Consider the following 15,281-nt stretch of genomic DNA (forward strand, 5'->3'; position numbering starts at 1 on the left):
TTGCAGGAGTGCTGGATATTATTATGGAGTAGAGCCAGTGTGGTGTAGTGGTTAAGGTGCTGGACTACCCACACAACCATGAAGCTCACTGGGTGACCTTGGACGAGTCACTGCCTCAGCCTCAGAGGAAGGCAATGGTAAACCACCTCTGAATACCACTTACCATGAAAACCCTATTTGTAGGGTTGCCATAAGTCGGGATTGACTTGACGGCAGTCCCAGAATTGCAGCTGCAATATTGAGAGTAGAGACACACTTACTGTTCTGCTGGTTCTTTTTTCTGAAAATGGGGGCACACGATGCTAGTCAAATGCCTTTTTACTGTAAGACTTGGTGGGATCAGCCTGAGTGCTTTTTAAAAAAAAATTGCTTTAAAGAGATTTCGCAATTGATCGGCAGATCAACCCGTTCCCCCTCCAGGTGTGACCAATGGAAACACTTTGCTGTTGGCAACTTGTGTGTGCACAGCCTTAATTTGTTTGATTAATCAGTTTTCAAAAATTGTTATCAACTACAAAGGTGTCCTGATTAATTGGGCAGCAGATTTTAAAAATACAAGTATTTATATAAAAAAACTGCCCACCATTTTAAAAGAGGCAGTCCCTATTCTAAAATGACACATGCTACAATAATCCAAACAATTATTTTTTACTCATGTGCAATCATAGGTTAATTGAATCAATCAGTCAACCAAAATTCATTCAATTAATTCACTAACCATTTTGAAACAGTTCTGAGTCAATGAGGCTTTGTAAACATGATGTAATATTTGATGTGCTAAGTTGTATATACATGTTAGCCTAACAGCACAATCCTATATATATTTACTTGAAAGCAAGTCCCATTGTGACCATGAAGCTTATTCTGTAGAACACATTTAACTGGGAGAATACCCATTGAAAACAATGGATAATTTCTAAGTAGACATATATAGGATTGCACTGTAAGCACATTTATGGTTGTTAATTATTAGAAAAGTGATTCCAATTGTAGGTCTCAAATATCCTTCAATCAGAATAAAAATTCTGATGGAAGTCGTGTATTTGAAAAGTCTAACTTTAGTTTTATTTTACAGAGAAACATCTCACTGAAGTATTACAAAAGGAAAATTTATATATAAAGTTCTGGGTTTAAATGGATCCTGAAGAATCAGTCTCTGAATTGGTAGTCTTTAAGCTCAAAAATGATTCTAGCTTCTCTTAGACAGAAATCCAACATAGCCCTTTTTTATTTCATCCCTATGGAGAGCAGCAGCATTTCATTTGTTTGATAGACATAAGAAGATGGGAAGCTGTCTTATATGGAGTCAGACCATTGGCTCATCTAGTTCAGTATTGTCTACATTGACTGCTGTTGGCTTCAGACTGGGTTCTCTCTGAGTCCTGCCTGGAGATGCCAGGCTCAATACAGAGCTTAATGGATCAATGGTGGACAGATTGAAATGGTCCACCCCTGGAGACTAATGGAATCCACTGGATTCCTGAATGCTGTGGGGGAGTTTCCAGTAGATAGAGCAGGTAACCCTGTTAAAGCCCTTGTCAAGCTGTGGAACGACGAGACGCATTGGGCTCTTGACATGATTGCCCCCGATTGCCTCTCTAGCATTGTGGAGCCCGGTTTGCACCTTTGTACACCAGTGAACAAAGGGCAATGAAACAGGCTGGATGACAGCTAGAACACAAGTGGTGAATGACATGCTGTGAGGCTGATTGGGCACGAGTAAAACATCATAACCATGTCTACTGTGTGGCGGTGAGGGCGGTGAAGAAGGCCCACTTCTTTGCCTCTATCACACCCTCAAGCAGCCGTCTAGTGCAGCTTTTTTGTATTGTCTGTTGACATGAACTCCAGGAAATGGAGTTTTAGACCCTTTGGAGGCCCACTGTGAATTGTTTGCAAGGCACTTTGCGGGTAAAGTTGCTCACCTACGTAGCAGTCTTGATGCCCCATCCACATCAACTGTAGTTCCCAGTGAGGTGTCCAGTGTGATGTCTGCTGCAACTTCTTGGGAATGGTTTCAGTTGATGCTGCCTGATGACACGGACAAGCTATTTGAAACAATGCAGCCAGCAACATATACTCTCAACCCTTGCCTTTCTTGGCTTATTAAAGCTTGCTGAGGGGGTATGACCAAGTGTATCCAGGGTGTGGTTAATGGGTCTTTGTGGGAGGCAGTGGTCCCAGCCACCCTGAAAGAGGCAGTGATCTGACTGCTCCTGAAAAAGCCCACCCTGGACTAATTGGTCTGTGACAACTACCACCGGTCAGAAATACTCCCTTTTTAGGGAAGGTGATTGAGAGAATTGTGACACAGCAATTGTTAAGTACTCTTGGATGAAACAGATTATATTGACCCATTCCAATCTGGGTTCAAGTCTGGTTATGGGACTAAATCAGCCTTGGTCATCCTAATGGATGACCTTTCTCAGGAGAACAGATGGAGTGTGACCCTGTTATTCTTACTTGATCTCTCAATGGCTTTTGATACCATTGACCATGGTATCCTTCTGAGCCAACTTGGTGAGATGGGTATCAGAAGCACTGTTTTACTATGGTTCTAATCCTATCTCCAGGATCGTTTTCAGATAGCATTGGGTAATTGTCTTTCTGTCTCCTGGCAGTTGTGCTGTGAAGTGCCGCAGGATACCACCTTGTCCCCAGTACTGTTCAACATATATATGAACCCCTTGGGAGTGGTCATCAAGAGATTTGGGGTGAGGTGTCAGCAGTATGCTGATGATACTCAGCTCTATTTCTCTGTAACATCTAAATTGGGAGGGGCAATGCAAGCCCTGGATCAGTGCCTGGATTCGGTGGTGGGCTGTATGAAGGCCATTAAACTGAGTCTGAATCCTAATAAGATGGAGGTGTTGTGGGTTGGTGGTTCCCAATTTCAGATAATTGGCCAATTGCGTGCTTTGGATGGAGTCATATTGCCTCTGAATATGTAGTCTGGGGTGCTCCTGGATCCAGGTGACCTCAGTGGCCTTTTACAGCTTCAGCTGGTAAAATACCTGTGGCCGTTTCTGGACTGGGATAGCCTGACCACTGTTTGCCCATGCATTGGTAACTTCCAGGCTGGATTACTATAATGCACTCTATGTGGAGCTGCCCTTGATGTTGGTCCAGCGGCATGACTGCTCACTGGGGCAGGGTATTGGCAACATGTTACCCTGCTGCTGAAAGAATTGCACTGGCTGCCCATTTGCTACCAGGCCAAGTTCAAAGTTCTGGTTTTGATGTACAAAGCTCTATGCAGCTTGGGACCAGGATACCTGAAAGACCGTCTTACCCTTTATATACCCAGTTGATCACTGTGCTCTCCAAGTGAAGGCCTCCTGCAGATACCATCTTATCAGGAGGTCTGTTCCACACAACACAGGAAGCAGACCTTTAGAGTTTTGGCAGCTACCCTTTGGAATTCCCTGCCCTTCAGTATTAGACAGGCACCATCTCTGTTATCTTTTCTGCGCCTACTGAAGACCTTCCTCTTTCAACAAGCCTATTAATTAGAGATGCTATCCTAGGCTGCATCAGTGTTGGAATAGCTTTTTAAGATGTTTTTAAAGCTAGTTAGATGTTATAATATGTTTTAAAGATGTTTTGTTTTAACATGTTTTTAAAATGTTTTAGAGTGTTTTTAGTGTTTTTGTTTGCTGCCTTGGGCTCCTTCTGGGAGGAAGGGCGGGATATAAATTAAATAATAAATAAATAAATGGTCTGAATCAGTATAAAGCAGCTTCCTATCTTCCTATCACTCAGGGGCATTGCTCTGGATAAATCTGCCAACTTGTGACCCAGACTGGGCTCCTGTGCCTTTAACTGCTCTGTTGAAGGGAGTAGTTTGGCAGGTTTGACTATTCTAGTTGCATTGATACAGAGATAAGAGCAGCTGCACTTGTTGATATTGGAATTGAAGGAGCGCTGTTCAAAGCGGGGCACTGGCAACCCTTCCCTGGAGTCAAGTATGTTGTGGGATGGGAGAATTTCCAGTATTCATAGAGTCATGGAATTGAATTGAATCATGGAAGGAATTGAAAGGTGCAGAAAACTACCTATGCACAGTTCTCCATTTTAAAAAAATCAGAAATGTAGTAGGGTAGCAGAGCAGGAACAGGCAGGGACAAAGCACCACAGTTGGGACAATGATGTAATATTTGGGGGTCTACATGCCAGACAACTAAGTGCACCAGAGAGAAACCCACCAAATACTCTAAGGAGAGGAAGAGGTAGGTTATATCAATATGCATGGCTAAGGGCAGTAGCAAACCAGTGGTGCTTCCCTGTCCTCCCATCATCAGCATTGCTGCAGCTTACAGGGACGGGGAGGGTGGTGGTGGTGGTGAGGCTGTCACAGTAAGAAACACAGTGGTTGGAGCACCAGATTTGCTCTGCTGGTGCATTTGCACCACGTCAACCTGACCACCACCTTGCCTCTCACCCTCCTGGTAAACTTCAGTGATGCTGGTGATAGGAGGTCAGAAGCACCTGCTGCCGCACCCCACTGACCACTGCTGGCCAAGGGTCAAGCTGCCACTTTTGTTCTGAAAACTCCAAAGTCCTTTTATTATGAGTCCAACCAAAATGTCACACAAGAGCAAGCTTTTGAGGCCACCAGAATAATTCTTCAGGCTGGATTAAAGCAAAGCAGGGCTGGAAAATGAAAAGTTGTCTTTGCGCTGAAGCCATAATGTCTGCATTTGTCAAAGATTTGGTTTTTTGTGTGGTATTGGTATAGCACAGTGGGGAGGAGAGTCTGGCTGGGAGTCCAGAGTCTGTGAGTTCAAATCCCCGCTCATGTCTCCTGGGTGTCAAGGGCCAGCTAAAGATCACCCCCACAGTGAGTGGCTCAGGGGTTACGTGCCCTGCCACCTGTGCAGCCGTGGGCAAGCTGCATAGTCCCAAGCAGCCCAGTTGCCCCCAGCTGGCAGTTGCGGACAAGGAAGGGGCTGGCTTGTGCAGCTGTGGCAAGCTGAGCAGGCCCTAGTCAGCTGGGGAGGACTGGCCTCAGAGGGAGGCAATGGTAAACCCCCTCTGAATACCGCTTACCATGAAAACCCTATTCATTGACTTGAAGGCAGTCCATTTCCATTTCCATAGTCTTAGAAGGGGGCATGGGTGGCAAAGAGGGTTGTCATGAACAGCATCTGCACTTCAGAGTTTACTGCTACACAGAATGCATTCATGGTCACACCATACATTTAAAGCACATTTAAAACACATGAATTCCCCCAAAGAATCATGCTGGGAATTGTAGCACCTGGAAGGGTAAACTACAGTTCCCAAGATTCTTTGGGGAAAGTCATATGTTTGAAATGTGCTTTTAAAGTATGCCATGCACGCAGCCACCATTGTGGAAATGTAAAGCAGAATAAAAAGAGAATACACAATTCATCAATTCCACTTCAGAAACGAGACTGGAAGCATCCCCAGCGTGTTGCCATTGCCATTTATTGGACAAAACACATTCACTTCAATGAGGCTTTTATGTTCTCCATTACATACTGCAGAGAAAAAGGGAACACATACAGACACAAAGGAAGTGCATTTGGGGTGAGTTTTATACAATATTTCTGCTACAGCAGCTTCCTCACTGAACATGCCTTGATTAATAGTTTAATACCAAGCAGCTTTACTTTATAATTGCTTTTTAAAAGCAAAATAGATTTCATCATGTCTGTAATATTTTTTTTTGCGGGTGAAATTGGATGTGTATAAAAGCGGAGAACTGATCACCTAGCTGTGGCTAGACACAAGACTGCCAAAGACTGATCAAGCTTTTCCGCACAGAAGCACTGCTAATACACCTCAGTTCCACCCTGCCACATTCTTGCTATTCCAGAAAAGGGTGTGGCCAGTTATCATGCAGGCAGGTTCTGATCAAGCGCTCCCCATGTATACCTGCCAAGACTCCTGGGTTCTGTTTTTCAACACCTCATGCTATTTCTCTGCCTCTCCTAAAGAATCTGCCACCTGGGTTGTGCTTGAGCTTCCACAGCTGATGTGAAGGGCATCATTCTCATTAACTGAAATGACAGAGGTGAAAACCTTGGGGAAGCCACATCCAGTCAAATCTATTGACATGATTGGACAGAATTGGATTAAACTCTACATCAGACAACCAAGGCTACACAAACATGTATGTTAGTAAACTACGGTTGGGTGTAGACACTGTTTTTCTTCTTAACTCGTTTGTGTATGTGTGTGTGGTCTAGTTAAGCTTTTAATGCAAGAAGCCTGTGCTATAATTTTGCTCTCATAGCAGAGGGTAAATCGGAACTCATGAAGTGCCTTATGCTGAGTCAGACCAGTGGTTCATCTGATTCAAGGATGGGGAACTTGTGGTCCTTCAGATACTTGTTGGACTACAGCTCCCATCATCCTTGACCATTAATCATGCTGACTGGGACTGGTGAGAGTTGTAGTCCAGCAGTACCTGAAGGGTCACATGTTCCTCATCCCTAATCTAGCTCAGTCTACACTGGCTGGCAGTGGCTCTCCAGGATTTCAGATAGGAGTCTTTCCCAGCTCTATCCTGGATCTTCTGCATGTAAAGCAGGTGCTCTACCTCTGTTAGCAGTGACTCCACTCCGCTATGCCATTCATTCCATTTAGTGCTTCCTTTGGAGAGCCATCCACCTGTTGAGTTAGTTCAACCCATAAATTTAAGGTGCTTGCATTCAAGCAGGCTTTAAAACAGGACACATAACCTTGATGGAAACAGGTAGTCAAGCCACAAGGCAGAGGCAAGAACTTCAAGCAGGGTTGGGCAGTCAGACAGTAGCTGAGTCAGCACTTTAATAACAAGTTGATCAAATTAGGGAGCCAGGAAAGAGCGAAGAGCAAGTGGTACCTTATTGACCCTTGAGTTTATGAGCGAGCTAGCCACCATGCCGCCTTCTGACGATTCACAGTGCTACAGAAGACAGTGGCTCCCTCTACTGGCCATTTACCACAACACCACAGATTATGTTTATGAGAAACAATGCAGAACGTCTATTTGCCATGTGGATGCTGAAAGCTCTGCAGAGATATATGTATATTTGCTTCCATCATGTGTTCTTATGCTGCTGTTTGCAAACTTAAAAGTATGTGTGTGCAAAATATTTACAACTTCAACTGGCAAGTTGGTTCACCTATGTGCAAATAAGATATACTTACAGGTAGATGGCGCAGCCTGCAGCTTGAGACAACAGGCTAGGGTACCTGCATATGAGTAGAGTTACTGACAGGGAGATGTGTCATTTTGCCCCTTGAAAGAGGATTTGTGTGAAGACTATTGTGGGAAAGTTACTAACACATGAATCAGGAATTCTACCTTGGATGAAGCACAGGCTACAAATGCCATTATAGTTCATGGCTTGGGGAGTGAAGAATTGTGCCAACATACATTAGTATTGTGCCAACTGCAGATCAGGGCTGTCCCTAGGAGAACAGTGACCTGTGTTTTGTGGGTCCCTGTGCCTGGCACCAGTGGCTACAGCCTGCAGCCCTGCTGCCTGGCTCTGCTGCCTCCTGTCCACCCACAAAGCTCTCTGTCTTCTCCATTCATAGAGCAAGGCAGGAGATGGAAGACCTGGCTGGTCCTACTGCTGCCACTAAAGGAGTGGCAAAAGAGAAATGTAAACTGTGGGTGGGGTGGGTGGGGGGAGAGATGCCGCTGCTGCTAATGTAGTAACAAAACAATATCAAGAAAAAGGAAGCTGGGGAAAGTCAGAGGAGAGGCCACCACCATCGCCATGTAGATCAGGAAGGGTGGGTGAAGAGATGAAAGCAATGTGGGTACCATACAATGTGATTTGTCACAGGCCTTATACCCTTCTATGGAGGGTCTTGCTGCCAATACAGAAATGTTTGGGATAGGATGTACCAGCAGCTACTCAAGTGGAATAGCACCAAGTCTGAAATTACATTGATATTGGCTGTACTCAGAAGCAATACTAAGCTGCAAACCATGGCTAAGCCAAATGGTTAGTGCCTGCAGCTCAAGCACTCCTCATTTGCTCCTCCCTGCAGTGGGGAAAACAAACCACAGAGTAGGTGGCTTAGCATAATGCCCCCACCCCAGTCTCATGGTTTTGTTTGTTTTTTACAGATGTCTTCTGCAACATGTCATCGACTCAATAAAAGTGTATTCATGGTAGATTTATACTGGACCTTCCATGCATCATTCTGCTTTATTAGTTTTTCTGCAATGCTTCCCCAATGTTACCACATTACTGCCATCTAGACTGGGCACTCTTGCGCTACAGTGCAACAAAAACCAGACAAAACAAAACACTTGGAACAATTGTGGCATGCAAAGTTACAGGATTTCAAACAGGAAGCTACAGGACATGCACTGATTGGACAAAGCAGTGTGTTTGCCCTGAAACTTTTGCAGGCACCAACAGCAGGATTGTGTATAATTGCCCCAATACCATCATGATCCCAAATAACCATGAACGCAAGCAAAAAGACTATCTGGAGGGGCTCTCAATCTGAACCAGCACCCATGGTATGTTTCTCCCGACAAACCACAATCGGGAAGTCACAAACTTCTGAGCAAGCAAACTATGGTTCAGACAAAACACTAAGCCAGCCACTGCATGCTTGGTCTCCCCAGTGGAGGGAGGAGTAAAGTGGGAGCTTCATTCACAAATTAATTTGCTTAACCATGGTTACCAGACTAGTATGGCATTCAAACATGGCCTTTGCACCAGTATCACAGGAAGATGAATCTGGGGTGAATGCTCAATATCCAGAAGTAAGATATCAACAAAACACTACAGGCCAAAATAATATTTCCCTCCCTGCTTTGCAAAAACAGCTTATTGTTACTCAACACGTAAAATATACTTTAACATTCTTCAAAGAAGCATAGATGACTCATGAAGTTAAAGCTTCAAGTTATGCGCCACTTATGCTAGAGCATTCCCATTGGGTTTCATGAGGCTAACTTGGGCCATGTGAGCTGCAGAATGCTGTCTGAAGAAACTTTTTTGGTGCAAAGAATGCCCATATATTTGGGGACCCCAGAGAAATGACTTCTCCTCAGTAGTGTCAGAGAAGTACAGCAGAGCATTTTTAACACGCTGCATATCAAGGAGAGAGGAGTCCCTCTAACACAAACGTTGCTTTAAGAAAGCTTTGTGCTGATCAAAGCCACATTATTAAAATCTTTCTCCAGGCAATCCTTAAATAATTCCTGGTACATATATAGCTGGCTGTAGGCTTCTCCCCTTCCAAACACGCTCTTGCCCTTAACAGGATTGTTTTGTTTTGTTTCTCTTCTCCCTAGTGTTGAGGAAAATGTTGCATCCTCCAGGTCAATGACAAATTCCATTTCTCCTTGTCTCTCTTCTCTCTCTCTCTCTCTCCCCACACACACATTAGTAGAAGAGGGGCCAACAACTTTGCTTGCATGAAAAGACTATGCAGAAAGATCTCTACCGACAGCAAGGACTCACCCCGGAGGGAGGGAGGAAGGGGAACCAAAGACGCAGAGGACAGGAAATGGCAAGCCAACTTGCGCACTCTGCAGTCTCTCGACTGCTACTGAACAGTTCATAGATTCTCTTTCTCCCCCCCCCCCCTCAAAAGCCTCAGCTAGGAATCTTGCCGTTAGTGATGTTTAGCCCCTCCTTTGCTGCAGCCTTCTATTGGTAACAGACTCCTGGCTGTTTGCAGGGGATCCCACCCTCTTCTCGCCTGTGTTGCCATCCCGAAGCTCTCCCCAAGTTTACACCTGAAGGAGTGCCAAGCCTCAGGGACTATATAAAGCAAGACTTTGGGAGGATTTGCACAGTTGCAGAAAAGGCAGCCAGAGCAGCAGCCAGAAGAAGAGCGAGGATTCACCAGGCGCACAGCTTGAGCTAGCCATGATCCTCCCTGCTCTCCAGGTCTCCGGCTTCCTGCTCGCCTGCTTGCTCCTGAAGAGCTGCTGGGCTTTCAAGAACGATGCTACCGAGATCCTGTATTCGCACGTTGTCAAACCCATCCCAGCCAGCTCCGGCCACAACAGTACCTTGAATCAAGCCAGAAACGGAGGCAGGCACCCTGAATTCGACCGCAGCAGTAAGTCTTTCGAGCTGTAGCCTTTCCCGCTGTTGACTACAGATGCGCTTCATTAGTTGTCCCCATCAAGTACGGTTTTAGTCCCCTCCTTTTTTTAAAACACACACCATAGGATGTTTCAGAAGTTGAATTCTGATCGTCATTAAAGAGGTGCCCCTTTTATTCTTGAGAACTCCGTCTCAAGGGGGTGGGGGCTCCCCGAATGTTCTAATCTTTCTCTAAAAAATATGAATGGCTTCCCTTAGCCAAAAATGTGGCAGGCTTTTCATTAGCTTAGAATTAGATTCAGGCGTTTGCGTTTGGGAGTTCTCTCGTTCTCCTCGGTCTTGCGCTGACGAGATCCGAACATGGAGCAAAAGGCGGATTATGAAATCGAGAAAAAGCGAAGTGCCTGCTTTCCCCCTCCCTCGCCCCCTGTGTAGTTCTGCTTTTTCCAAATGCCAACTCTCAGGGGCAACTGGAGATGACCTGTGCATTTCTCATAAAGCTTCTTCGTTGGGAACAAAGTCTTCCAGCGGAGACAATGCTTTCTCAGCTCCCTTTCTGCAAGAGCATGCTTTTCAAGCCAGCTCATTTGTCTGTACTGCCTCACAAAGCTAACATTTACCTTCAGCGACCAGGCTTTGATTTTGTTCCAGCACTTCGTTTTTACTTCCTGATTTAGCACTTACCTGCTTAACTCCTCTAGTCAGTGTAAACAAACAGGTTCACAACCTACCTGGAATGTCTGCTCCAACTTGCCTTTTAAAATGTGACATTCCCCCCCTCCCCCGATTGGATTTTGGCTTGGAAAATGAGATGCAGAGGAAAAGCTCTTCGCTGTGTTGAGCCATGAGCCTGCTCTGAAAGATACGAAAAACACGGTGGTTCAATATGAACACCTTTGTCTCCAAAGGGGGGGGAAGGGTTGATGACCGCATCTTTTTAAACAACAAAAAGGCTTGCCCGCATTTCTGCTAAGTATGGTTTAAACACACAGGAAATATCTTGTCACTGCAAGATTACAGAGCCAGCCTGGTGGGCATTCGTTGTCAGCGAACTGTCACCATGGGGGGGGAGAATAAATAAAAGCTAAAGAAGTGTGCATGCAGACATGAAAAAAAGACAGACAATACCAAGTAGTAACCACTTCCTTCCAGGTACATTCCTGAGCCAGGTGCAGGATGCAAACCTGTATAAGAATGATTCAGGCAAGCAACAATCTGCAGGAATCTATTATTCTGTAAATAGTCTAAGGGGAATAGTCTTTGAAGCTGTAAGCACTTCAGGCAACAAATGTCAACCCCCCCACTGGTGTAACTGAAAGCCAACTGCACAGCAGAGATGGAACTGGTTGATGGACTGAACCAAGACTGGTTGGCACCGTGTGCAAACTCAAGCTTTACAGTGCTTGAATTCAGAGTTTGAACACAATCCACAGAGAAAATCTCTTGTGCAAACCCCACTGGTGCATCATGCACAAAAGAACTTCCTTGTGGAGTGTGCCATAATGGACACTTGCTGGTTCTTGAGGAATGGAGTTGGCTGGAAAATCCAAGGTACATGGAGTGCACAAGCCAACAAGATTTCACCTAACACTCCCCTCAAAAAAAAAAAAAAGTTTGGCAAAACTGAGTTGGCCTGTGGTTCCTATATATGACAAACTTCTCCCATCAGCAATTCCATATAGATCTCTCTGCATCAGGAGGTGACTGTAAAAAAGTCTCTCTCTCAGGGTATATGCATTTTAAAAAGGTCTTTTAAATGTTTCTTCTTGAAATCAAAGAAACAACCATAAATCAAGATAACATGAGCATGGAGACTTTTCTCATTAGCTTTAATTCTGTTCTTTGCATTGCTCCTGAATAACATAACACGGTTTCCATGATAACATTTACTTTAAAAGGAGAAAGCTTAAGAGTGAAAGGTGTGTGTTGAAATTCATGGTGTGTGTTCATTTCAAAGGGTAATTATTAAAATAAGGAATTGTACTTACTTCACTGAGGGTATATCTACAGATTTAAGCAGGCACAAACTTGCCTGTATTTGCGGCTAGTTCAGCACCTTGGTACAATGTCAGTTGCCTTAAAAAAATATCGCCTCAGGTTTTGCAGTATTACCTGTTTTAGGAAAGGGTACCTACAGTGTTGCAATGCTGTAATACTATTGCTTGAAGAAAACTGTGTCCTCCCCCCCCCATACAGAATACAGTTTTCTAAGAATCTTCCTCAGAGCTAGGATGGGGTTTTATGCATACATTAAGGGTTTTTATTGGTATTATTTAAATCCAGCATATTAATTTCCTAAACTGCTCAAGCAACACACATAAATGTTCATACTAAACTAATACGTAACATCTTGGAGCATATCCATCTTGGATCAAGATCCGTGACGATGTTTTCTTGAAAGTCAGGCAGATGAAAGGGAGCCTTTCACACAAAATTACTTTTGATAGCATCAGCAGCTGAGGCAGCTAATATACAGATCAGCTGCAATTAACAACCTACCTGCTCTGGTGCAGTCCCATTCACTTTTAGACCTGCATTAGTACAAGGCCACATTCACACCATACATTTATTCCACTTTAAAAAGCCACGGCTTCCCCCAAAGACTCCTCGGAATTGTAGTTTGTGAAGAGTGCTGGGAGTTGTTAGGAGACTCCTGTTCTCCTCACAGAGCTACAATTGTCAGAGTGGTTTAACAGTCAATCCCTCTTCCTAGAGAACTCCAAAAACTGTAGCTCTTTGTGGGGAATAGGTGTCTCCCGACAACACTCAACACCCGTCACAAACTATACTTCCTTGGATTCTTTGGGAGAAGCCATTAATGTTTAAAGTGGAATAGATGTATGGTGCAGAAATGGTCCATGACAGCTTCAGTCTGTCTCATTTGGACCAGAGCAGGGATGGGGAGCTTACAGCCCTCCAGGCATTGCTGGACTAGAACTCCTGTCAACCTTGACTATTGGCCAGGCTAGCTGGGGCTGATGGGAGCTGAAGTCCAACAACATCTGAAGGGCCGAAGGTTCCCCATTCTTGGACCAGAGTGACAAGTAGAAGCCAGTTATCAGTACCTGACCTCCACTGAGTTACAGAAGTAGATTATAGTGGGAAAATATTATTCCAAACCACCCAGGGCATCCAGAAAATGTCCATTAACTGCAAACGAACCAATAATTTACCTTATCTCTGCCCCGGTTCATACATTCATCCAGTCTCTATATGGTAGAGAAGCATGCCCCACCTTCCCTTCACCATTCCACGGCTGGAGACAGGATGCTTCTGAATATCAGTTGCTGGAAACTGCACAATGGGAGAGTGCTCTTGTGCTCAGGTCCTGCTTGCGGGCTTCCCATAGGCATCTACTTGGCCACTGTGAAAACAGGATGCTGGACTAGATGGGCCACCAGCCTGATCCAGCAGGCTCTTCTTTGGTTCTTAAGCAAGTTGAATGCACTACGCTGGCTTGAAAGGAAGCCCTGCTTATATTATTTCTCTTCCTCAAAAAAGATTTGGTGCCAGCTACTGTGGTCACTGTAGGTGTACGCAAAAAATGGCAGTGTAATGTGTAATGTGTGGAAATCAAGGAAAGTTATAGTGGCTATTTTGGAGATTGGAAATATCTTGTTATCACAGAAGTAGCCAAGACAATCTTCTGTGAATCCTTGCACAAGTAAGCCTCGCATGAGCTGTTATTCATATGGATAAGCTGACTGCAGCTTCTCCTTGCAGGAACAAGGGGAATGTAAAGTGTGGAAGTGGATGATGTATATTACATCATCTACATAGTGTAGCGCACGAAGGACAGGTAAACATGGGTACCATGGCCTTGTAATCTATTATGATGCAAGAAATAAATGTGATTGGAATTTGAGCATTGATCTCAATGTTCTGTGCCTTTGACAGGTCATGTTCAAGTTGGTTGCCGTGAACTGAGATCCACCAAATACATTTCTGATGGCCAATGTACCAGTATAAACCCTCTGAAAGAGCTGGTATGTGCTGGGGAGTGCCTACCTCTGCCAGTGCTGCCTAACTGGATTGGAGGAGGTTATGGATCCAAGTACTGGAGCAGAAGGAGCTCACAGGAGTGGCGATGTGTCAACGATAAAACTCGCACCCAAAGGATTCAGCTGCAGTGTCAAGATGGAAGTACAAGAACCTACAAAGTAACTGTTGTTACAGCTTGTAAGTGCAAGAGATACACTCGGCAACACAATGAATCCAGCCATAACATTGAAGGAGCATCTCAAACAAAGCCAGTCCAACATCATAAAGAGAGGAAACGGAACAGCAAATCCATAAAGCATCCCACAAGTTAGAACTCAGCCATACATCTTTAAAATTGAACTTATCAATAATTGCCTGCTTTACAGATATCACTGCCTAACAAAAACCCTAATGTCATTGTTGCTTCTCAGCTGGGTGTACATATACTTGTGGCTTTGACCAAACTCAAAAGGGCATTCTGTGCATAAGGACTTTGTGTGTGTTGGCATCCATGTTTTCAAGATGGGCTCCAAGCCTGCAGCTTCATGAACTTTGCTTTCTTCTTTTTACTGGAAACAAAGAGTTGTGGACATGGACATTCAATGAATTTTATATTGCAGAGAGCTGCTGTGGTGTGTTTTTATGGGCACAAGTTCTAGATCAAGTATTTAATCCATCTCATTAAAAAGGAAATAAATGATTTGAATTTCACTCCAGCGAGACATTGTGCATGCTGATCATTTTCTTCAACACAAATACCTGTATCGACAAATTTGTAAACAAAAACAAAATGCACATGACAGCAGCTTGAAAAGTAAATTTGAACAAAAGCTATTTATTTGTCAATGTAACTATTTAATGATCTTGAATATGTTTTCTGCTTTTTAAGATGCACGCTTTATGTCTCACCTTGTTTCCCATGCATCAAAGTATTTTCCTACAATTCTTGGTCAGACTAGAATATACATTTTGTAGATAATGTAAAATAGATATTTTAACCTTTGTAGTTTGTTTTAATTTTCAACTCACGTTAAGTTGAAACATTGAAAATGTTTTGTAAATACATTGTAAAAGACATTTGTATTTTTTTATATGTGCAGTCAAAAAGGTAGAACTTACTTCATAGCAGTTTCATCCATTTTTAATAAAAAAAATCAACAACAGTGTTATGTCGTTGGTTTTATATGGTATGATAGAATAACGCACCAATGGCAGAAGAAGCAGAAAAGGACTACAGCTGTGTGGCAGAGCACATTA

At 43.9% G+C, this 15,281-nt stretch overlaps 1 protein-coding gene across 4 annotated transcripts in view; it reads left to right on the forward strand.

Annotated features, from left to right (window-relative positions):
* Window positions 1-15,015, forward strand: part of SOSTDC1 (sclerostin domain containing 1) — a 75,616-nt gene extending 60,601 nt beyond the window's left edge. For 2 of the 4 annotated variants that reach the window (XM_061586812.1, XM_061586815.1), the window contains 2 exons: window positions 8,096-10,056; window positions 13,941-15,015. In XM_061586812.1, the coding sequence (XP_061442796.1) occupies window positions 9,861-10,056; window positions 13,941-14,356 (612 nt within the window). In that variant the 5' untranslated portion in view covers window positions 8,096-9,860 and the 3' untranslated portion in view covers window positions 14,357-15,015. Of the gene's footprint in view, window positions 1-5,963; window positions 6,140-8,095; window positions 10,057-13,940 lie in introns of all 4 variants that reach the window. The other 2 variants (XM_061586813.1, XM_061586814.1) reach the window with 2 other exon arrangements.
* The last annotated feature ends 266 nt before the right edge of the window (window positions 15,016-15,281 follow it).

Source organism: Rhineura floridana, chromosome 10 (genome assembly GCF_030035675.1).
Source record: "Rhineura floridana isolate rRhiFlo1 chromosome 10, rRhiFlo1.hap2, whole genome shotgun sequence".
NCBI lineage: Eukaryota > Metazoa > Chordata > Lepidosauria > Squamata > Rhineuridae > Rhineura > Rhineura floridana.